This window comes from Zootoca vivipara, chromosome 1 (genome assembly GCF_965207765.1).
Source record: "Zootoca vivipara chromosome 1, rZooViv2.hap1.1, whole genome shotgun sequence".
NCBI classification, from domain to species: Eukaryota; Metazoa; Chordata; class Lepidosauria; order Squamata; family Lacertidae; genus Zootoca; species Zootoca vivipara.
The window spans coordinates 104,790,477-104,814,138 of record NC_142582.1 but is presented as its reverse complement, the minus strand read 5'-3'; the positions used below and the strand labels follow the sequence as shown (position 1 = coordinate 104,814,138).

At 42.5% G+C, this 23,662-nt stretch overlaps 1 protein-coding gene across 3 annotated transcripts; it reads left to right on the top strand.

The window, feature by feature from the left end:
- The first annotated feature begins 44 nt into the window (after positions 1-44).
- On the top strand, positions 45-23,507 carry LOC118081923 (apoptosis-resistant E3 ubiquitin protein ligase 1). 3 transcript variants are annotated; one of them, XM_035108530.3, is made up of 20 exons: positions 45-211; positions 7,027-7,274; positions 8,214-8,273; positions 8,608-8,834; positions 9,564-9,801; positions 9,918-10,087; positions 10,164-10,344; positions 10,520-10,767; positions 11,130-11,207; positions 11,625-11,766; positions 12,489-12,610; positions 15,177-15,252; positions 15,759-15,868; positions 16,376-16,555; positions 16,692-16,817; positions 16,983-17,112; positions 17,259-17,317; positions 19,277-19,366; positions 20,149-20,324; positions 20,519-23,507. In XM_035108530.3, exons 3-20 carry the CDS (start codon positions 8,258-8,260, stop codon positions 20,619-20,621), a joined length of 2,472 nt encoding a protein of 823 aa, XP_034964421.1. In that variant the 5' UTR covers positions 45-211; positions 7,027-7,274; positions 8,214-8,257; the 3' UTR covers positions 20,622-23,507. The 3 variants fall into 3 exon arrangements, with proteins under 3 accessions (XP_034964421.1, XP_060128647.1, XP_060128650.1); XM_060272664.2 differs by lacking the exon at positions 45-211 and adding an exon at positions 350-457; XM_060272667.2 differs by lacking the exons at positions 45-211; positions 7,027-7,274 and adding an exon at positions 7,647-7,704.
- Positions 23,508-23,662: the final 155 nt, after the last annotated feature.

Here is a 23,662-nt window from a genome sequence, read left to right as displayed (position 1 = left end):
CTTCCGGCGCGCGGCAAGATCGTTCGCCCAACGTTTTGAGCGTCACTTCCGGCCACTGGCGGCCAGGGAGAGAGAGAGAGTTGTAGCTGGAGTGTCCTGTGGCAGAGCAGGCACGGAACCGACACTGACCGTTAGTCCCATGACCAGCGCGGCTAGTCTCTGACTCGCCTCAGTTGCCTCCCATGAGCGCCGCTTCCCCTTCAGAGAGGAGGCAAGAGAAGGGAGACCTTATTCGGCGGTGGGGTTGGGGCTGGAGGCGAAGAAGGAAGCCGAGAAGGGGGCGGCGCCCTTGGGAAATCTTCCGCTGCCCCGCAAGGAGGGGGAGCGTCCCATTTCCTTGAAGTAAAAGCGGGGTGTGGGGGGAGGGATAAGATGTAAAGCGGATTGTGGTCCGAGTCCCGCGAGGGCATCGGGCCCAGTGCTGGGTTTCGTCCTAGTTTCTATTTGGGGCTAAGAAGTAAGTTTGGCCCTGAAACCCCGTTCTTCAGATTGCGCCGGACCAAATACGCAGGTTGCAGAAACCCTGAAATATTTGGCATAATCTCGTCTTTCCTCTCCCCCTACCTTCCAGAATATTCTGTTCTGTTCCCCGTCTTTTTCCCTGACGGGACTCAGGTTTACCTCAAGTGCTTGTCTGGGAGAGAGGAGAAAGGGTGATCTTGTGGCCACTTGGCATAGTCAGCGTCTGCCTCGCACATAGTTAACTGCCCTCAAATTTTTGTATGCAGAGTTCCCCTCCTTCCTATTCCTTTCCCACTTTGAATTTATCCTGAAGGGCAAGTTAGGAAGGAAATCAAGGAGCCATGCTTCTTACAGTGCTTTCACATGGGAGTCTCCGTTAACGATTCTAGGAACCATACTGGCTTTAAAGGTTTCCTGGCTGCCCTGTTGTAGCTAGTTTTGATTTATGTTCTTCCACACTGAAATGGTTGTTCTTCATTGATCTGGAGGATGGTGTTCAGTCCTGAATATGCTGCTCTTCCTGAAAGATCCGAGTTGTTGTGAAAGTGTTTATCTTCTTGCTCCGTTTTCTTTTGGATTTTGTTTGTTTTTGATTTTGGTTCCAGTTCTGTCAGTATTGCCCTATATATTAATCCAGTAATAGTCTGTAGAATTCTGAGTTTGTATAGGAGATCTGTACTTTCATGCCTTTTATAAGTGTGAAATGAAATAGTAAATGTTTTAAATTCCCAGTAGGGAATTTAAGCACATCCTATTGGTGAATTTCAAACCATTGTAAATACAGTGTAGCTCAGTGGTTCCCAACAGGTGGTCCGGGGACCCCCAGGGGTCCGCGAGCTATGCCAGAGGGGTCCGCAAGATGCTATTAGAATAAAAAATATATTAAATATATTTCGTATGATAACAGATTTTTTGTTTTGGCCGCTTCCCGCATGAGCAGAGTCTAGCGCAAAACTAGAATTAGATAGAGGCAGTAGTTCTGCTGTATGCCGTTAGGTGGCGCTTTACAAACACTACTGTTTTGCAAAGAGGCAGCGCGCGCATTCTACTAATGCTCACCTCCCCAAGATGCTTTGCGCACGTCGGCTTCATTTGTGCGCTACTGCGCAGGTACCCTGTCTTTTAGGATTAGGAATTAATGGGGGTCCTTGTCACAATAGCGGCTTGATGAGGGGTCCTCGAGAAAATTTTGTTGGGAACCCCTGGTGTAGCTGATTTCACAAGCTGTGGTTAAAAAAAATATGATACAATGATCTTCCAGCTGACCTTTGAATAAGCATTTTGTGGAAACATACATACAGAAGATCTGTATGTACGGGGGTAAATGAACATGGTTCATTGGATTTTTCCCAATTAATTGCTGATTAATTTCTAATCTGATTATTTCAGTATCTTCTGTTGTAGTAGAACAGTTTGGGACTTGCTGGTCAATAGAGGGGGGGAAATGGTTTGCAGGTGTGATGCACTGTAACTACTGATTAGCTGATCCATTTTAAGTGCAAGCCCTTTTGAAGTTATCACCTCATATAATAATGATGTTAGGTGTGTCGCCTTGCCCACCTGTCAAAGTGGGCCCATAGAGGTGGGGAAGTAATGGACTAGTCAGATCCCCACCTGTCTGCCAGAGGTAGGTAATACATTTAGAGAAAAACAGTTTTCCTGATGTGAGATAAGACCATACTGGTAAATTGCTACTCTTATCTAAATGGCTGCTTTTATAATACAAGCTTATACATAATTGCTCAATTAGTCACTAATGCACATATGCCTGTTTCACCATGTACAGTACATGCACTGTAGATAGCACACATCCAGTGAAATAGGAGTGTGTAAATGCATTACATGTGACAAAATGTATAGGGAGTTTCTGCACCTCTACATGGAAGTGACTTCTGTGTAGGGAACACTGATATAAGCAAAACCTCCCTCAATTGCTTACATAATTGCTAGCTATAAACATATGTGCAAGCTGAGAATGCAACTTTTAAAAGGACAGCTCTTTAAGATGTCAAGTGTTATCAGGAGCCTTAAGATTGAAGGGAGTACTGTGTCAGGTAGATGATGTGTCTTGGTAACTATGGATATATGGGCTGTTTCACCTTTATCTATTTTTGAAGTATTTAGCTTTAATGATTTGTGTAACACTTATTTATTCTGGCCTACAAGTGAGTTTTGTGCTACATGAACCAAAATAAAGCTCTCCTTTGTCTACCTTATTTGATATGAAATGGGATTTAGGGAGGAAGATGAACTCATGGATAGTGGAAACAGTATAACTTGTTAATGGAAGATTGGTTTGGAATAATTCATTTTGATTTTAAAAATAATCCTTATTTACATTTAGCATCTGTAACAGTTTTTTATAGCATGCAAGAAGAAAAAATGCTAGGCATGTTTATTTTTTAAAATTGTTCTTATTAAAGATCTTGGGTTACAAAAGTACATGCGGTTTCTCTGCTTTCAGTTCATACAGTACTTTCTATAGATCATTCATATTTGATGTGAGACACTAATGTTATAGACAGTATAAAGTTGGGGGGAAAGAGAGGTGGGGAGGGAGAGAAGAGGGGTAGTGAACTTTAATTCTTTATAGTATAGGTGCTGTAAGGCTTTTGTGTCAGCGTCACGTGGGTAGGTTTTAATGCTAGTAATGTTTATGAAAGGTGGGATTTGGTGGGGCAGTGTAACCTGAGAACATGACAGAGACCTGGTTTTTGTTCTTTGTACTGATATAGGCAGCACTTACCTGAGAGTAAATCCCATTTAACTCGATGCTTCAAGGGAAGGTATAGTACCACTGTATTCTGCTCTGGTCATACCTCACCTGGAGTACTGTGTCCAGTTCTGGGCACCACAGTTCAAGAAGGATTCTGACAAGCTGGAACGTGTCCAGAAGAGGGCAACCAAAATGGTCAAAGGCCTGGAAATGATGCCTTATGACGAATGGCTTAGGGAGCTGGGTATGTTTAGCCTGGAGAAGAGAAGGTTAAGGGGTGATATGATAGCCATGTTCAAATATATAAAAGGATGTCATATAGAGGAGGGAGAAAGGTTGTTTTCTGCTGCTCCAGAGAAGCGGACATGGAGCAATGGATTCAAACTACAAGAAAGAAGATTCCACCTAAACATTAGGAAGAACTTCCTGACAGTAAGAGCTGTTCGGCAGTGGAATTTGCTACCAAGGAGTGTGGTGGACTCTCCTTCTTTGGAGGTCTTTAAGCAGAGGTTTGACAGGCATATGTCAATAATGCTTTGATGGTGTTTCCTGCTTGGCAGGGGGTTGGACTGGATGGCCCTTGTGGTCTCTTCCAACTCTATGATTCTATGATTCCTTTTGAATAGATATGCATAGGATTGCATTGTTAACTGCATTCTGGATTATAAATTTACATGTGGTGGGAATGCAGGTTTGTGCTAGCTGAGCCTGCTAAGTGGCAAACATTGCTGCTTGCTTGTGGTCTGTGTGTAAATTATTTCAATGTGACAGAACATTTCCCCTCAGATTATTCTGTAGCACTGCACATGGGGAATAAAAAGTTGCTATAGTTTGATGTGGAAGGGGAGTGGGTACCACTGCAGGATTCTAAATATAGAAATTGTGATAGCAGTTTACAGGAAATAAAACTTCCCAAGTGGATTGCTCAGTTGGTAGAGCATGAGACTCTTAATATCAGGGTCATGAGTTTGAGCCCCACATTGGGTGAAAGCTTCCTGCATTATGGGGGGTGGGGGTGGGTTGGAATAGAGATCCTCATGGCCTCTTCCAACTCTACAATTCTATGATTCTATAAGTTTAAATAGTCATATTAGAATGATGGGCTTCAGCTCTAGTAGTATTTCAGAAGCCATATTTATTTGTGCAAGCTGAGGCTGAATATAATTTGGACATTGTTTTCTGTATTTTTGATGTTTTCAGTTAGCTCTGAAAGCAAGCGTGTTGATTAACAGTGCAGTATCCAGAGGAGAAGACAGCACCCTGCTACCCTTAGCACAGAAGACATGGGTATTCAATAAAAAGTGACTTCTGCAGTCATTCACTGCAATACTATCCCTCCCTGTACTTTGAATGGCCTAGTACTACTTTAACTATTCTAAACAACAGTCTTTGCATGCAAATGATTTTCCTAGAGTCTAGTATGGCATAGGGCTTTCAAAGTATTTGGATTTATAAATGGGTTTTATCATTCATGTTATCTTGGGATCAAGGCAAAATCAGAAGGTTATAGAGGATCTGTAAAATAGCCCTTTTGAAGAAAGGGTATCTAAAACAAATGCCTTCTGAATGATTTATTCATTCCTCTGGTCATTACCTACTTGTTCTAAGCAGTCTGATGATCCAGATTAGCTCTCCAGTCTAATAATTAATGTCATTGTATCCTGGGAACGGGCTAAATAAGTAAAGCAGCTTGCACCTCTGTGCCCTAAGTGTGTTTGATGGCTGCTCCCAGTTGATGTGCTGCACAGGAGAATGTGTCACCTCTTTTTGCTCTCTTTTATCTGTCTAGCTGGCATCTTGCCTGTCATTTCATATAAAGCAAATGAATCAGAGTTAAATTTACTAACAGAGTGAAACTGCCTTTCAGGCAAGGAGAATTCTGAAATAGGGCACCTAAGAACAGTGACGAAGTGCTGAGTTATCACTAACCTCCAAAGATTAGAAGGAATATTGCCAAGTTTCAGGTCAAAATTTATCCAGAAATATCTGTCATTTGATCTTGCATGGAGGATGCTAATGGAAGGGCATCTCAGAATGACAGTTTCGTCTCTTTCAGTAGTTACATTTATCACTTCAATGGAGAGAATTCTAAGCCCATATTTTAGTGTTATGGGATATTTTTGGAAATAAAAATGCACACATAACCTTTAATATGGTTCAGTAATGGAGAATTTTGATTGAATTTCCAAGCAGCTCAATAGACAGCTTGTTTTTGAAGATGGACTTGAAGGAGATACCAGTTTCTTTGCCATTGGGGATAACCCTGCCATGGAAATACTTGTTTAGACTATTCTTAAGTTCTCAATTTCTGGAAGGTTTGGAATCATTACTATGAATTGACAATAATATAATCCATATCATGTGAAGAAACTCTTAGACAAGGGTTACCCAAGCAAGTATTTCATTTTTAGTAGGCAGTCCCTAGACTTGATGAAAGATATTGGAGGAGAGGCAACTGCTTCGTCTGCTACTCCTCAATACTGAAATGAAACTTTTTTCACAACCTGGATTAGAACGTAGATGCTAACTAAATTTTCTGACCCCCACTGCAAAACATACAAGTAGAGGAGGTTTCTTGTAAGTAAGAAGGATCTTTGTAAGTAAGAATCAGGCAAATAATAATACAGAGACTGTAGCAAACATGAAATGTAAGGAGTAACAGTTCAGGAGTCAGAGCAGGGCAATAAGTTCATAACTGAATGGAAGCAATGAAGGTGTCCCCACATCTTGCTCATCTTGACTTCCCTGTTCAGCTAGGAAAAGAAGGAATGCTTAGGCAAGTAGGGTTTCCTCAGATATGTTAAAAGGAGGAAACTTGATACATTCGTTAAAAACCAGTGAAGGTGTTGGATACAATTTCCTATCTCAGTAATTTGGAAATGTGTAGCAAACAAAAGACTACTAAAGCTGCAGACCTCTTGGGAGTTGGGGGAAATGGCTAATACTTAACCATGTAAGAGTAGTAGTTGCTTGATAGTTTAAATGTTTTGCAGGCACTGGTAGTGGTGCATTTTCCCCTTTCGCATTTATAGGTTTGTTTTTTTAAAATTCCCTTTATAGTTCTCACTAAAGAATAATTGGATGACGGTCAGTGTTTTGGACGAAACCTAGCATGGCATTTCTGAAAACAATTATTTCTGAGGCCCTCCTTTTGTTTCATTCTGAGTAAGAAGACACACTGTTGTCAATGCTAATGGATATCATTGCTGCTGAGTGTCCCAGGTCCTCCCCTCCCCTGCACTTTGCTGCTGCTGCTTTGCTTTCCAGTGTTGCCACACAGGACTACCACAATCTGATTTTGTGAATGCTGTGCATACAACACATCTGTCCTCTTCCTTTCCCCTCTCTCCAATCCATTATATGTTCAGCTGCATTCTTGTGAAACATTATGGCACATGTACATTTTATATATATATATAAGACATTCCTACATGCACACCATCTTGGGCAAAGCTGCTCTAAGTTTCAGAACATAAAATTGGTATACAGTCATACCTTGGGTTCAGTACGCTGCGGGTTGCGTACTTTTGGCTTGCGTATTCGGCGGACTCAGCGTACTTGCGTACTCAGCGCTTCGCACATGCACTAAAGCGCCACTCGGGTTAAGTACTTTTCGGGGTGCAAACGGCACCCCGGAATGGATTGAGTTCTTAAGCCGAGGTACCACTGTATATATAAACAAGCTCTAGTGCTGTTGAAGTTATATGATATGGTCTATTTACTGATGTCATGCTTGGATTTTGGCTCAGTCAGTTTAAGAACTGAAGTGGTGCTATTGAACTGTTTTCTTGTCCATATTTTAAAAAAATTGATACATGTATTGATTATGTATTTGTCTTTCACTTCAGGTGATCTCCTAGCAAGTTTTTTGAGGGCTGCATAGTGTGACAATGCAGAGTGCCACTACTTGGGATAGTTGCCTAATTGCTGTGTTTGACTCCCGAGCTGTGAACCTGTATTGCAAGTTCCAGGATTATTTGTCTCAATGATGACATTCCCTTCTGTTGCTTTTTTCCTGGTTTCTGCATGCTGAACTAAGTTCCTGATGAATGGACACTCCCCTATTGTCTTTCAGGGCATGGGAGCTGGTGTAAAGGTATGCCCCCTCTCCTTGGCCAATCAGTGGGAAATGGTGGTGAACCTAGCTGTGTGGGCTGTGAACTGCAGCTTAGTAGAACTGCCGGTCAGAAAGGAATAAAGCTCAGTATGACTTTCAGCATACAGTAGTTTATGTGCTACTTCTGTTAACACAATGCTATAAAATATGTTGCTCTAGATGATTGCTGTCTTTTTAAGACTGGACTATTGGGAACAAATTGCTAATGAAAGAATTATGCATTTACAGTAACACTTGTGTGTAGCACAATATGGCCTAGGAGTTGATGTGCCATAAAATTCAATATGCCAACCTATCTGGTACCCTTTCTGTAGAGCTGAGGTGGGTGACAACTGAGGAGACAACCTTTCTGGTGGTGCATGGTGATGACCCATTTATGGAATACTTGTTTCAGAGAGACTTGTCTCAGGTTAAGACCTCTTTATTTGCCCAAAATTCTTAATAAAACATGATTCACTGCTAAGTACACTTGTACTTACGGTACTATTTGCTGGGTTTTCTGTTGTTGCTGATTCTGCTTCTGTGCATTTATTCCTTCTGTCTGCTGCTCTGGTATTTCATTTTTATTGTTTAAATTATTCTAAAGTTAATATTGTGAGCTGCTTTGGAAACTTGTTCAAATTTAAAAGTAAGATATGGCTCTGTAAGAAATGGACTTACCTATGTTTGTTTTCTAACCTTCACTGGAAAATTTCGGTGATCTTCAATTTCTGATACTCAAAATAATTGGTTTGTATTACCTTGCTTTGTAATTCTGTGCTGCAGAACAGTTATACATTAATTTTATTTGTTTTTCTTTAAATGGAGGGCAGATTTGAGAAAAAAGGAAGTTTGGTGCATTTTCTTAGGGACCAAACACTTTATTGCGAGATTTAGAGTGAAAGGGATATTGAGCTAAATCTGCTTTCTGTATTCCAGATGCAGCTGTGATCCTCGGCTGTGTCTCTCATTGAAGGGACCTGATGTTTTACGTTATTGGTAAGCAAATAAAGTATTTTTACAAAATCCAGAAGAAGCCTGTAACTTCTTTTAATTCATTCATGTGGACTTCATTGTCTGTTTTGCTAATGCTGTGTTTGTTAACTTACATGCCATTTTCTCCTAGCCTTATCATTGGTCTCGAATCTTCCTCAGTTTCTTTCCTTAGCTTTTGTTGTGGTGACAGCAGTCTTTGAGGCAGACATTTTAATACCTGAGGTAGAACATTAAAATGATACTTCCATGCCATGGGGGTAAAATATAATAAACTATGTGTAATTTACAATTTGTTGTAAAATAAAATAACTACAGTGTATTTTTTTCCTTTCTATAGGTGGGATCACAGTATCTGTGGTAGCTTTCTTTTTCACCATTAAGTTCCTCTTTGAGCTTGCCGCACGTGTAGTCAGCTTCCTCCAGCATGAGGACCGGGAGCGCAGAGGAGAGCGGACAATTTATGACTACGTGCGAGGCAACTACTTGGACCCCCGCTCTTGCAAAGTCTTCTGGGACTGGAAGGACCCCTATGAGGTGGGCCACAGCATGGCCTTCCGAGTACATGTAAGTGAATATTTTCTATTTCCATGAAAACCTGAGGAGTGGATCTAGGTTTCAAGACAAACCTCTTTAGTGATTATGGGACTGTTCCTTGGAGGTTTTGTGCCAGTTTTGTTACTTCGGCTGAACAACTAGAATGCTGGTGGTTATCAACAGCACAGACTAGGCAGTATATTGAGGCTATCTCCTACGTTTTTGCTTTTGCAGTGAGTTTGGGTGAGCTTCTGACTGCTAAGTTTAGACAGGTCAAACCTAGTATTGCTCTTTCCTTCTGGGTTTGTTTATGTTGAATTTGCTTTGTATGCATATTTAAAATTTGGTGGGCACATATCTTGAAGCATGATTGGGCATGATTTTTTTTTTGCAAATGGTGCCAGCATTTATATCAGGGATGTTGTAAGCGCAGAGGGAATAAGCTCTCAGTGATTACTAGTCATGTTGGCTGGTATAATACCTCTATGATCAAAGGCAGCAAATCTGAATACCAGTTACTGGCAACAACAAGAGAAGGCTATTGTGCTCATGTCCCACCTGTAGGCTTTCCACAGGCATCTGGTTGGCCACTCTCGGAAACAGGATGCCAGTTTAGATAAGCCTCTGGTCTGTTCCACAAGGGCTGTTCTTAAGTTCTTCAATAATTACAGTTCCGTTCATTGCCCTAATATTGGGCACTAATTGTGATACGGCATGTTAAGATGCTGTTTTGCATTTACTTTTTAAATCCCCATGCAGTTATTCTATAAGAATGGCCAGCCCTTCCCTGCTCTTCGTCCTGTGGGCCTGCGAGTTCACATCTGCCATGTGGAGCTAGCAATGGATATTCCTGTGACCCAGGAAGTACTTCAGGAGCCCAGTTCCAATGTGGTGAAGGTGGCATTTACTGTGCGGAAGGCTGGGCGCTATGAAATCAGCATAAAACTTGGAGGCTTGAATGTGGCATATAGCCCTTACTACAAAGTATTTCAGCCAGGTAAGGCCTTTTTGGGCCAATAACAAGCCAAGGCATAGAAAGGAAAGCATGTCTTTGTAATACGCCCCTTGTAATATTACATGTGAGTCTAAGCTAGGTGTTGTTCCTTATTTCAGGAATGGTGGTTCCTTCGAAAACCAAAATTGTTTGCCATTTCTCCACTTTGGTGCTGACATGTGGGCAGCCTCACACTCTGCAGATAGTTCCTAGAGATGAGTATAATAATCCTACCAGTAACTCGGTATCACTGATAGATGAGCACAATTACAGCCTCTCAATCCATGAGGTGAGTCCATCTCTGCTCTATCTTCTTTAAGACTGGAATACACTGATATAGTCTAACTTATATTCATTTTGTCTAGCTTGGTCCCCAAGAAGAAGAACCTTCTGATGTTTTGTTTGAAAAGTCTGTGGTGTCTAATCGACAGACTTATCAAGTTTTCCTGAGACTCACCCTACTCCGTAGGGGATGTTTCCGTGCCTGCATCTCCTACCAAAGCCAGCCTATTAGCAATGGGGAGTTCGATATAATTGTTTTAAATGGTAAGTTTAGAAAAATACATTATTTTTACTTCCATGTTAACTCTTTCCCACGATGCTGTTGCCAGCCATTGAAAGTTAATATGTATTTCATTTATTGCATTTGCATTTTGCCTGTCATCCAGCAGTATCAGTCTGACATTTTAGCCTCATAACAAGTGAGGTTTGTATCTTGCAGAGAATGAAAAGAGTATCGTGGAGCGAAATGTTTCTACCTCAGGGGTCAGTATCTATTTTGAGGCCTACCTTTACAACGCTAGTAGCTATGCCAATACCCAGTGGCAACTTCCACCCCTGCATTGGGGTTCCTCTCAGCGCCGACCTTCCACTGCTACTGAAGATGAGGATGAAGACTCTCCTTCTGACAGCCAGACCCCTGAGAAAGTGAAGAAGCCAAAAAAAGTGTATTGCTATGTTTCACCCAAGGTAAGACTAGCTTGTCTATTCCCTAGTTGCACATAATTTATTGCTATTATGTGTGGCTGTGTTATCAATCGGCTTCCAGGAACCATTTCCCTATGGTTGTTGGCCATTTTTACTGTTGTGAGGGACTGTGTATTGTGCTATGAAACAGCTGGTATACTTTTCCAAGAATATATTGGAGACAAAGTTGTTCAGGACTTCTTGGATTCTTGCTCTGCAACCAGAGAACTGACCTGTGGCTACATTTTATGGTGGCTGCTGGGTTGTTAGAAAAAATGGAGTTGACCATTGTTCAAGTTCTTTTTCAGATTCGTTCATTTTTTTAACATGTGACTCTCCGTTGTTTTTGTTCTTTTACTTCAAAGCAATTCTCAGTAAAGGAGTTCTACTTGAAGATCATTCCTTGGCGCCTCTTTACCTTCAGAGTATGTCCTGGCACCAAGGTATGTAGGTGAAATTCCCCAGTGAATAATTGGATTTGTTTTGTGAAAGGTATATTCCGTTTGTCAGCCTAATCACATAAGGTTGAAAACTTTCAGTGTTAGGTTCTTAGATTTGCTTGGGAGCCTGCTGTGGTTTTCTATATTGCATCCTGCAATATAGCTTTCAGGTTCTTTTTTTCTTTGTAATTTCCCCATCTCCCCTAATGAAGCATGTACTGAGGCTCATTCTACAGGAATTGCAATTTATAAAACCTTCATTTCTGTTGTAGGCTTGCCAGCAGCTTTGCTATTAACTGGTTCTGAGCAGATAGAGGGGCAAGGAAATGTGCCCAGTGGGTAGCCTTGCCACATCTGATCAATGTGCTGTGCTTTCTGGTAAATGATTCCCCGCCCTTTCCTGCATTTCTTTGCTGCTAGTTTTCTTACCACGGTCCTGACCCTGTGCACAAACTGCTGACGTTAGTGGTGGATGATGGGATTCAGCCTCCTGTAGAGCTGAGCTGCAAGGAGAGGAACATCTTGGCGGCAACTTTCATTCGATCGCTGCATAAAAATATAGGTAAAGAGAGTCTGGGGCATAAAATTCTGTTGCATGGTATCTAATGCATCACAGCTTGCATAACACATACTACAGAGGACAGCTGCCATTCTATGGTGTAGGCTGAAAACATCTTCATAATGGATTGCATCCTTTTTATGTTGTGTACTTCTTAGCTCAATGTTTGTTTATAAATGTTGAGTAGTTCAGCTTTATTTAGGATATTGTAATTATTATAGAGCAATCAAACACGTTTCCCCTGTTCTTGATAAATTTCAGTCCATTGTTCTCTTCCTGATATCTCTTGAGAAGAGTTCACAGAACTATCTATGTATGTGTTGAGGTTATCCATTCTCTCCCTCCCCCTCCTAACTTCTTTAAATATATTTGTTTAAAAGCACTATTTAACCTCTCCAGCTTGGTCCCAGAATAGGGAGGTTTAAACCCAGAGCCCATGTGTATGTGATAGAGCCAGTGTGTGCACAAGTACAGATATGAGGAAGTACTAGAGACAAGGAAATGTTAATGAGTGCAGTGTTTATGTTCTGTCTCCACAAAATAGTCTTTACAATTTTTTTAAAACTATGATATGTATCCCTTTGTTTCCTCAAATCCTTTGTACTGAATTTTTTTACCCCTTTTGGGATGATAATCTGTCATATTTTATGACATTTCTGAAACGGATATGACCTTGTAAGGCGTTTTGAAGGAAACAGATATGACAATGGGCTTGTTGGTTTCAGGAGGCTCAGAGACCTTTCAGGACAAAGTAAACTTCTTCCAGAGGGAGCTGCGCCAGGTGCACATGAAGAGGCCCCATTCAAAAGTTACTCTAAAAGTCAGCCGCCACAACCTTCTGGAATCGGTGAGTGTGTCTGTGATACAGAAAGCTTGGAGTGTAGCATATTTTTAGAGAAGTTCTGTAGATCATTTCCTTCCTGTTTCATGTTCTTTCACCTTGAGCTGCAGAATGGACTAGAGTGATATGAATTCAGGGTGATAGTTTATTCACACATATTCTTATTTTACATCTTCCTTTAAAATATTTAATTGCCTATGACCAGAGAAGTCTGCGTTAAACCAACTATTAGTCACTTTTAATGTGGCAAAGTCTCAATGAGAAGCGAGGCAGCCCAGGGCAGGAAGCACACAAACCATCAGCTCCTGACAGAACCATCAACAGCCTGAGAGAGATGCTTGGGCAGCTGCTCCCCCACCTCTGCTGGAACTGCTAAAGACCCACATTCCGTGAGGGGACCCAGGCCAGGACTCCCAGTTTGCTGAATGACACTTGTACTTCTACATTTTATATAATGTATTAGTTTTAGTGTTTTAGAATTGTAAACCAGCTTGGGTGCCTTGGCAGAAAGGTGGTACTGTATATAAATCCAAGGAATACATAAATAATAAGTTTGGGGAAGGGGGAGGAGGACGTGAATCCTAGTCTCCTTGTTATGCAAGCTCTTACAACATAATTAGTTTTAGTGTGGCAGACAGATAAAATCAAGGGAATTAAACTTCCAAGGGTGGGGGAAACCAAAACATTTTAAGAGGAAGATGAAGATTATTGTGAGTGTAAACCAGAGGATGTGCTCTCACTGATAAGCAGCAAATGGCTTTAAATCATTTGACTGTCTACTACATCAGAGCCAAGAGTTGCCATAGGCTTTTTTTTTTGTTTTCTGGTTTTGTTGTGGCTATAAATGGAACAGAGATTCTATGGCTTGACATTTCTAGGCGTTTTAAATATTTTGTTCAAAGCAAGCTTAGTCTTGAGGGAGCAGTGCATTAAAATGAGAGTATGTGTCACGAGGGCAAGTCATGAAACACACTTATTTGTGAGCACTTAGGAAATGAGGACGAGAGCTCTTCAAAGATTTATAATTGGGGGGAAACCGCCACTTTCAGTCCCTATAGATCAGTAGTGTGGATCGTTTTCATGTCAGGAGCCACATTACCTTAGATCACAGCAGGTGGGGTCAACACCCAAAGTGGGCAAAACCTTCCTTTTCTTTGTGTTATTCCCCCCATTCAGTTTTTCTCTCACTCTCCTCATCCTCCTCTCCTTATTTCTCCTCTTTTCTGCAAACAACTGTTTGCACTGTCCTTGCACAAAATACTACATATGAAAGGCAATCAGGATTAGTTAATATGGAAATGCTGCTTTCTGTTGTGTGATGAACAAACTGCTCTGTTCTTCTGCTAGCAGCCCTCTGGTCATGGAGCCCTCTCCAGTATAAGAATGTAACAGACTAAAAGTTTGCAAATGAAAAGGAACATGGATTGGTGCCTGAAACTAGTGGTTTCCTACAGCTCCCATAGATCATCCTTCTCTCACTGTAAGCTCCACCTTTACAATGAGATGATAGCAGTGTTCTGCTTGTCATCCCGCAAGAGGGTTGAGGCAATCCCCACGCTAGGCCTCAGCCCTATATAAGAGAAGGAGCGTCTCCACCCCATTGTTCAACCCCAACTCTGAAATCCAGCACCGAGGGCCTTCTGGGGGTTCCCACACTGCGATAAGTGATGCTACAGGGAACCAGGCAGAGAGCCTTCTCAGTAGTGGCACCCACCCTGTGGAATGCCCTCCTATCAGATGTTAAGGAGATGAGTAATTATATAACATTTAGCAGCCCTGTATAGGGAAGCTTTTTAAGGTTTAAGGTTTTATTATATTTTTTTATGTTCTGTAAGCCACTCAGAGTTGCTGGGGCAACCCAATCAGATGGGCAGGGTACAAATAAGTATTTATTTTTCTGTTTGCATATATATATATATAGAGGCCAAACCATAAACCCAACGTGGCCAAGAGGTAGAAACCTTGGACTGGCTTTTCTATACTAATATCTCAATCCTAAGTATATTTACTTGAAAGTCCCACTGCTCAAAAGGAAAGTGTGTAGGATTACAGCCTACGATTTGGAAGGAGTAAAGACTTATTCTCAGATTAGCAGATGCCATAAAGCAAATAAAGGCTATATAAACTATAATTAAGAGGGATATAGGTCCATTAGTGATTTTGACTGTAAACAAGACAAAATATTTATACAGCATGAATGTGTATGCTCATTTTTGTATGTGGTAGATATATATACACACACATTAGAAATAAAAACAGAATGCAAAATGACACGATAAACTGACATGCAAAAATGCTACTGAGAAGAATTTGGGAGTTGCGTCTGAGTACCAAAGAAGTGACCCTACAGAGGCAATGGTAAGTGGTATTTTAAGCCAACTCTAGAAGATAAACTCTGGAGGGGGATGAGTATTAAATAATACTACTATTCTCCACTGAAGAGCAGTATCTACAGATGAGAGAAGGCAGCAGAAATAAGTATTGGAGAATTGCCTGTTCCTGAAAATGGTATCTTGTGTTAGCCTCTTGGTTGCAAACATCAGTTTATACTGTGTTTTCCTTACGTTCCTAGTCACTGAGGGCAACAAGGAATTTTTCTGTTTCTGACTGGAGCAAAAACTTTGAAGTGATTTTCCAGGATGAAGAAGGTGAGTTAACCTGTAATTGCATTATTGCTGCCCAAAAAAAAGAGTTTGGTTTTCTACTACTAGCAACCATTTTTTCCTGAAGTTTCCATAATATCTCACTAGCATCTATAGATTTATTCCCGAATCACCTTCATACTGACTATATAGTAAAGCTAAGTGAAAACGCTATTGCACTTAAGTTCTGCTTGCAAGCTGCCCATGGCCACTGTAAGAACAGGATACTGAGCTAGATGGGTCTTTGGCCTGGTCAGATTTTGTGAATCCCAATCCAGCTAATTTACATTACATCCTTTTATTATCTTGTCTGAATATAAGAAGCCTGGTGTGCTAGAAGGAGATAAAAATCATGCTGCATATAAATAGTATACAGTACTCCCTCTAAAGTATGTATGGTAGTATGGTACTCCCTCTAAAGTGAAGAGTTTTTTTCTTGAGAGGTGTGTTTTAGAAGGCATAGGATTACCTCAAGATCTAATTGGTCTCTGATTTGTTCTGTCTTGTACTAGCCTTGGACTGGGGAGGTCCCCGCAGAGAGTGGTTTGAATTGATCTGTAAAGCTTTATTTGACACTACCAATCAACTTTTTACCCGCTTCAGTGACAACAACCAAGCTCTGGTTGGTATTTTCCCGTCATTCATTGGTGTAAATAGGAAGCATTGCAGCTGTTCATGTTTTCTGTTGAGAATTCACATTCCTTTTCAGGCTTTTTCTAGTTTGTCCTGTAAGCAGAAAGAGAATTGGTTTGCCTCTTTCATGGGGGTACTAAAAGGCAAACTTAAATTGGAAGATGAATTGTCATGAGTTGTACAGATAAATTCTATGGCAGGTATGAGAACTGCAATCTGTAATTTAATTTCCTAAGTAATTTTTTTCTAAAATATAGAAAGTAACACTGTTTCTTTGCAAACTATATATGGCATGCTTGTGTACTGGCATGCCTGTTTCAGTGCTGTTGAGAATACACTCAGAAAAACAATCTTTAAAGGATATGAAGATCTTTGACCACAGGGTACAACAAGAAGAGTACATGGGGCTTTTTCAGGTGTTAAATCTAATTCTAAATTAGAGCTAATTCTAAGCTGTAGTAATTGCTGCAGTAACTGTGAGCTGCCTTGTTTGTAGGTACATCCCAACCCCAACCGGTCACCTTTTCTGCGGCTGAAAGTGTATGAATTCGCAGGGCGCTTGGTTGGAAAGTGCCTCTATGAGTCATCTTTGGGAGGGGCTTACAAGCAGCTGGTGAGAGCTCGTTTCACCCGGTCTTTTTTGGCTCAAATCATAGGATTGCGGATGCATTATAAGGTAACATTGCCTGTGGGTTTTGCTCTGCTTTTGGGTATAAAAGCAGAGACCAAGCACGATTCCACAGCACAAACTAAATTTATTTTTTGTCCTTCTCCTTCTTTATCTACTTCCCATTCTGTTTTTTTCCTCTTAGTATTTTGAGACAGATGACCCAGAGTTCTATAAATCTAAAGTCTGTTTCATCCTGAATAATGATGTGAGTGAGATGGAGCTAGTCTTTGCTGAGGAAAAATACAGCAGATCAGGACAACTTGAGAAGGTAAGAGCCATTGGTTAGGATGGTGCATTTTGAAATCCTTTTATCCACAATGGGGAAAGGAGCAGTGTCTCAATAGGAGGGGAAAGATGTGAAGGGTTCGTCATTGTGTAGATTTATAAAGTAGATAGGACTCCACTCATAAATTCTCTCATGCCTTGTTTTCAGGAGGTTGAGCTGGTAACAGGTGGTGCTCAAATGCCAGTTACAAATGAGAATAAAATTTTCTACCTGAATCTGCTTGCACAGTACAGACTGGCGAATCAGGTTAGAGAGGAGGTGGAACACTTCTTGAAAGGTAATGTGGTGTATGGTCTGCACTTTTTTTAAAATTAATGTTCAAACTTAATATAACTTACATTAAACAAGGCACAACAAATTGTGCTTTGTTGATGCCCTTGCCTGGTTGGCATGATTTTTATCTATTCTGATCTCATCTTCTAGGTCTCAATGAACTGGTCCCTGAAAACCTCCTTGCTATTTTTGATGAAAATGAACTTGAGGTAAACTAAGATATTTGCTGTCTTTGATACTGTTACACCTTCCTCAGATGAATGTGAGATAGCTGGGGGTAAGGAAGGGTGGGGAACCACCATTCACAAGCATTCCCCGTATGGATATACCGTGTTTCCCCTTTTTTAATACGTAGTCAAAAAGTAAGGCATGGCAGGGTTTTTAATTGTTTGAGAAATGTAAGTCATACCCCGAAAATAAGCCATACTTCCACGGCGTGCGGAGCAAGACCACAGAGCACCCCAGCCAACTAGCGGGACCCAGCACGGCGGCCGCAACAGGAGGAGGAAGCCAGCAGGACCCAGCTCCTGCAATGCAGGCCGTGGCAGGAGGAGGAAGCCTGCCAGGTCGGGTTGGCGCTCGGAAGCGGCGGCGGCTGCAGCACTGACAAAGCGCAAAGCAGCACCTCTCTCTCTCTCTCTCTCTCTCTCTCTCTCTCTCTCTCTGGGTGTCAGTCTCTTTCTCTCTGTGTGTGCGTGCGTGCATCTCTGTCTGTCTCTCTCTCTCTGTCTCTCTGTCTCTCCCCCCCCCCGTGCGTCTTTCTCTCCCGCCCTGTGTGCGCGTCCGTCTCTCTCTGTTTGTGATCGCGTCTCTCCCCCCCCCCCGACAGAGAAAAGGTGCCGCGCAGGTTCCTCTTCGGCTCGTCATTCAGCTGCCCCGGCCTCCTCGCCGAGACCTGACGCCGCTCCTCTCCCCCTCCTTCCCTTTCCCCCCTCCCTTCTCTTCCTTCCGTCGGTCCGTCAGTTGGGGTTGTGCGCGCCAGAGGCGCAGGCCCTAGCCTCGTCCCCCTCGCGCTTCCCTCACTAGCGTCTTGGAGCGGGACGGGTCCCGGCCTCCCTCCCATTCCCCGGCCAGCATGAGAGAGCCCGGGGAGCAGCCTCTATTCCTCCGCGCGCGCACACACCCGGCCGCCGCTGCCTTTGAAGCCATGGCGGCGAGCGCCAAGCCGAAGCAGGAGGAGAAGCACCTAAAACTGCTGAGGGAGATGGGCAGCTTCGTGTATACCTCCTGCTCTGGCATCCTACGAGGTTTAAATCCACCTCACAGAGTGAAGCCCCCCCCCCTGTGCACGTCTGTCTCCTAGGCAGGTGGGCATCCAGCCTCTGCTTAGAAGCCTCCAAGGAAGGAGAGCCCTTGACTCAGGATGGGGAGGAGGGGAAATGGAGAGAATAGAAGAGGCAGAAAATGCACGCGGAAGAGAGCGCCAAGCGTCCTGAGCCAGTGGGACCCAGTTGTACCGGCACTTAAAAAAAAAAAAAAGACACCCCCTGAAAATAAGCCACCGTGTGTTTTTTTGAGGGGAAAAAGTTGTAAGACGGTGTCTTAAAAAAGGGGAAACACGGTAGTAACATACATAATTTTAACCATACCAATTTTTATGAGGCTTTCCATATAACCTAGATAAACGTTTACCCAGCACAAAATATATGTTCACTCAAAAGTTACCGTAGTTTCTACTGGTCTGCTGGGCAATTTCAAGTGCCTTCCCAATCCAGTTGAACCTCTGCTTTTCCCTTCCTCTGCCTTGTAATAATAAAGCAACAATTGCCTGATTCTATGACCCCAGCACTGAAAAGTCTCCTATCCAACCCTGCAGGTTAAACAACACTCTAGTGCTCTAGTTCAGATTGATTATTTCTCACTCTGTACCTTACCTGCTATTCCCTACAGTATATGCCACGCCTGAGATATAATGTCATTAGACTTCTTCTTTTTCCAGAACTTTGCATACTGTAATAGTTAACAAGGGTAATTTGGACACATGTTTAAGTTACCGAGTCCCCAATGCTGCATTAGAGCAGAAAGTTTTAAAACCTAGAAGGAGTGATAACTCTAGGTTTTAATTCTGAGCATCAAAGATACAAAGCTGACTATGTTAATTGAATGGTACCTAGTTTAAAGGAAAAAACACAACTGTACTCTGACTGTGAAACTTTATTTTCTTCCAGTTGCTGATGTGTGGTACTGGAGACATCAGTGTCTGTGATTTCAAAGCACATGCTGTAGTAGTAGGAGGTTCTTGGCACTTCCGAGAGAAGGTAGGAAAGATTAATTGCCTGCTCTACCAGACTGGATTGGTTGTACTTTGTGATTATGTATGTGTTCATGAGGAAATAATACTTTGTTTTCCTTTGGTTGGCTTTTAGCACATCATGAAATACATGCATCTTTTATGCTTTCTCAGTTAAGGGCAATGCTTCCTTTGGGCCAGACCTTTAAGTTACTTAGCAACAGCAAACATTTGTGCACTCCTGTAATTTTATTACATAACATTTTTGCTGTTGTTATAAAAAGGTCCCAGAGAAACATCAAAAGTAGCAGTGGAGCTTAAAGTGAAATATTGCTTTGGGAGGTGTGATTATGGTAAAGGTAAAGGGACCCCTGACCATTAGGTCCAGTCGTGACCGACTCTGGGGTTGTGGCGCTCATCTCGCATTATTGGCCGAGGGAGCTGGCGTACAGCTTGACAAAGCTGCTTCTGGTGAACCAGAGCAGCACACGGAAACGCCGTTTACCTTCCTGCTGGAGCGGTACCTATTTATCTACTTGCACTCTGAGGTGCTTTCAAACTGCTAGGTTGGCAGGAGCTGGGACCGAGCAACGGGAGCTCACCCCGTTGCAGGGATTCAAACCGCCGACCTTCTGATCAGCAAGCCCTAGGCTCTGTGGTTTAATCCACAGCACCACCTGCGGTGATTATGGTAGCATACATTAATTCATTTTCTGGCCTGTCCTCACAACTGGGTGATTTGCAAGAAATTTAGTAGGTTTTTTCCCCTTCACTGTCCTTGTTTCCCATACCTCTTGCTGTGTCTTCCAGGTTATGCGGTGGTTTTGGACAGTGGTCTCCAGTTTCACACAAGAAGAACTGGCCAGGCTGTTGCAGTTCACCACTGGTTCTTCTCAGCTGCCTCCTGGAGGATTTGCTGCACTTTGCCCATCTTTCCAGATCATTGCAGCTCCGACGCACAGTACACTGCCAACAGCCCATACTTGGTGAGTCTTTGTGTCATCTGCAGCAAGCTTTGTATGGATCATGAGCAGCTGTCCATTGATCTTGCCCATGCTGAATTTTGAGATAATTTTCAATGCCATATAACTGCTCAAGTGGGTTACCCTTGCCTATGAAATGCTGAAAGCATTATGTGTACATGTCTCATGCTATGTACTAGTTTTGTTCTTTCTTTCAGTTTTAACCAGCTGTGCCTCCCCACTTACGACTCCTATGAAGAGGTGCACAAGATGCTGCAGCTGGCCATCAGCGAGGGCTGTGAGGGTTTTGGCATGCTCTGACTCCCACAGGAGGAGTCCATCTCGCTTCCTTAATTCTTCAGGGCATTGCCCAGCCCCACTTCACTAGTCCAGTCTCATGCCCAGCCTAAGGGCAATGGAGAACGGAGCAGAGGCACCACACAAACAGAAATGTCAATCTGCAATGTCACATGGAGGCCTCTCCATGTCTGAAGTACATTATTGGGAGCACATATTGCCCCTTCCCCTTTCCAGTATGGTACATGAAATGGAGTGGAGTTCTTCTCTCGGGGTGACATGGTACTTGCATTTCACAGGACTTGTCTGGTTTTCCGAAGGAAGAAAGCTCATAAGCAAGAGTTCTAATTTGGTACAGGAGGAGATTTGTAACTTACAATATTCCAGTTGCTTTGGGGATGAATGGACCACTATGGAGCTCTAAATCCCCAGATTATGGGAAGCCTTAATACTTTTCCATGCCTTTGCCCAAGTTTTCACGCAAGTTAATCCCCTTTCCACTTGGATGTTACTGGAAGGCATAAAATCACCCCCACCTTGCTTTTTTATTTTCTTAGCCACTTTCCCCTGGATGCTGCCAGCACTTGTTCTTGCAGAAGAGGGAAGGCAGCATTTATGTCATTGGATCACTAGTGCTGATACTGACAGTGACCTTTTTCTACCTCTACCAAGAGCTGGCAACAGGATATTATTTCTGCAGTGGCAGCAGCTTCTGTTGCCTTTGCCACGGAACTGGAAGAAACTTATTTTCCTCCCATCCCTATTTCTGACCATGGTCATGAACTTTGGCAGGAACTCATTTTCCCTACCATCCAACTAATTTCCCTTCCTCAGAGGATGGATGGATGTATCTATTTGAGGTCTGATGCATATGCTAGCACTGACCTTTTGGGGTACTTAGAATGTGGTGGTGGTAGGCCAAGAGGCAGCTATGATTGTATGCATCAAACATACATTTGTATGCAGGTAGAGTGAGGTGATCAGTATTGGATTGGGCCCAGTAGCTCATTCTCTCTCTTATTCTACACAGACAGGCGTCTACCTCTCCCACATGACAGCCAGAGTCTTCTCTAGCATGCTTCGGGCAGAGAATTGTTAAATAAGGTATTGTTACCTGTGTTCCCCCCCCATAACCTATTTTTTGTGTTCTGAGCATTCCATGAAATTTGGAGTGGGGGGTGGTTAAACTGTGGGTGCTTGTCCAGGCAGTAATGAAGTGGGTCTGCAAGGCAACACATTGCACTACCCACACTTCAGACTACATGAGGAAGCCAATATGAGCTGTCATGTACAACTGATCTCTTAATTCTGAACATGTCCTTTCCACTGCTCCCATTCCTTGGCAATGAAGGAGTGGGAATTCAGGGATCCCTGCTAGCAGCCTAGCCATTTTTTTTGTCAACAAAGCCAAAATGTGATTGGATTGTGAACTGAATATTTTGTTGGCACCTGAAGTACATTTCTCCTGGTCAGGAGAGAGATGTTGGTGGCTGTAACTAAATGGGAGGAGCCTACAATATGACTGCTTGGATTGAGGGAGTCCCCACCCCCAGACTAGACTCTTAATTGGATGTCTCATAAGAACAAACATAGGAAAAATACAATTTATAGTTGTGCCAGCATTTTTAGTCCAATCATTCTGCCATAGATTGGGGCTATATCCTTCTTCAGATGACACATTTTGCTATTATTATTTTTAGATAGATGTACCCGCCCCCCAACATAAACGGAATCATTCGCAGATCAGAGGGGAAAAGACAATTTGCAAACTTGCTTAAGTAGAAGTTCAAGCCATTTTTTTGCCAAAAATGTTAGAACTCTGAGTATTGGGACAACTCAGGAATCCCTTCCTTTTGGGGCATTTTTAGAGACCACCACTGTATTTTCCTTCATGGCAGGCATATTCCCCCTCCTTTAAGCAGTTGCTCTTTTTAAAAGCATGTACATGCCATCTTATTGCACTAAGGGCGGCTTCTGTAATCAGTGCAGTTAGGGCTCCTGAATGCCTTTTGACGCTACCCACTCCTCTCCCCAGGGACCAAAAGGAGGTTATGCTGTGCAGCTCAGCCAGTTGATGGTTGTAGGGTGCTGCTTGGTGCTGTTCCAGTCCTTTGTCTTGTTCCCTGGTCTATTGGAGGCTTTTCCAGCCATGGCTCAAGGTTGGTTCTGCTACATCTTCCTCAGGAATCCCCTCCTTTCTTCTTTAGAGCTCAGCTGTTTTTATACTGAGGACTGAGTGGCTGGATATTCAGCAGACATCCTCTGCTTGAAACCACTCACCTAATAAAATGTATTTGGCACTTCTTGCCTCTTTGCAGATGCGAAGGATTTTCTTTTTACACAAGCACAGTCAGAGCAGTGGTGGATGCTGCTAGTTCTTAGCTAATAATGCACTTGTGTGTTTTCTCCTACTCTTGCCCCCATCATCAGCAGGTCCATTCTTCCCAACGCTTTATAATTTCAGTGCACAGGCTCTGATTTTCCTAAATCTTACTTGTTCTTTCCTAACCTTGTGTGTTGCCCTGATTCCCGTGCGAAGACATGGTACGGGCTGTGCTCCAGCCATCTATACTGTGTGTATGCGTGACTTCTGAGGAGGTTTGTTTCTTTTCATTGGCCCTAATTTGTTCCATCTCCTGTTAAGTGCATTGGTTTCTAGGATAGCGGTTGTGCTCATGGTACAGTCTCAAGTAGATCTCTTTCACCTGGAGCTGCTGTGGATGCCAGAGGACTTGGCCTGCATCTGAGAACTTATCTTGCATGTTTTAGAAACCAAGACCTATTACTTTAGTTTGGCCAAGGCCTGTTTCCAGATAGCCAGCTCCAAAAGGAATTAAGCAAGATTATGTAATCCTCTAATAGATTATTCTGTAAATAGTTTGTACAATAAATAAAATATTTAAAACTTGGTGTGCTTGTCATATATAATGAAAATTGCTTTTGTAGTGTTTTCCATGCAAGGCTGCTCTGAATAGTTTCCATCCCATTTCTTAAGACAATTTTATTGCTGACATTTTGGCATCAACTCTGTTGTAGTGCAAAGTATGACTTCAAATTACTCACAA

Bases quoted from the DNA above. Each gene is read 5' to 3' on its own strand.
- LOC118081923 (XM_035108530.3), top strand. The intron at 10,088-10,163 runs GTGAGTCCATCT...CATTTTGTCTAG, and splicing joins ACAGCCTCTCAATCCATGAG to CTTGGTCCCCAAGAAGAAGA. The intron at 15,253-15,758 runs GTGAGTTAACCT...GTCTTGTACTAG, and splicing joins GATTTTCCAGGATGAAGAAG to CCTTGGACTGGGGAGGTCCC.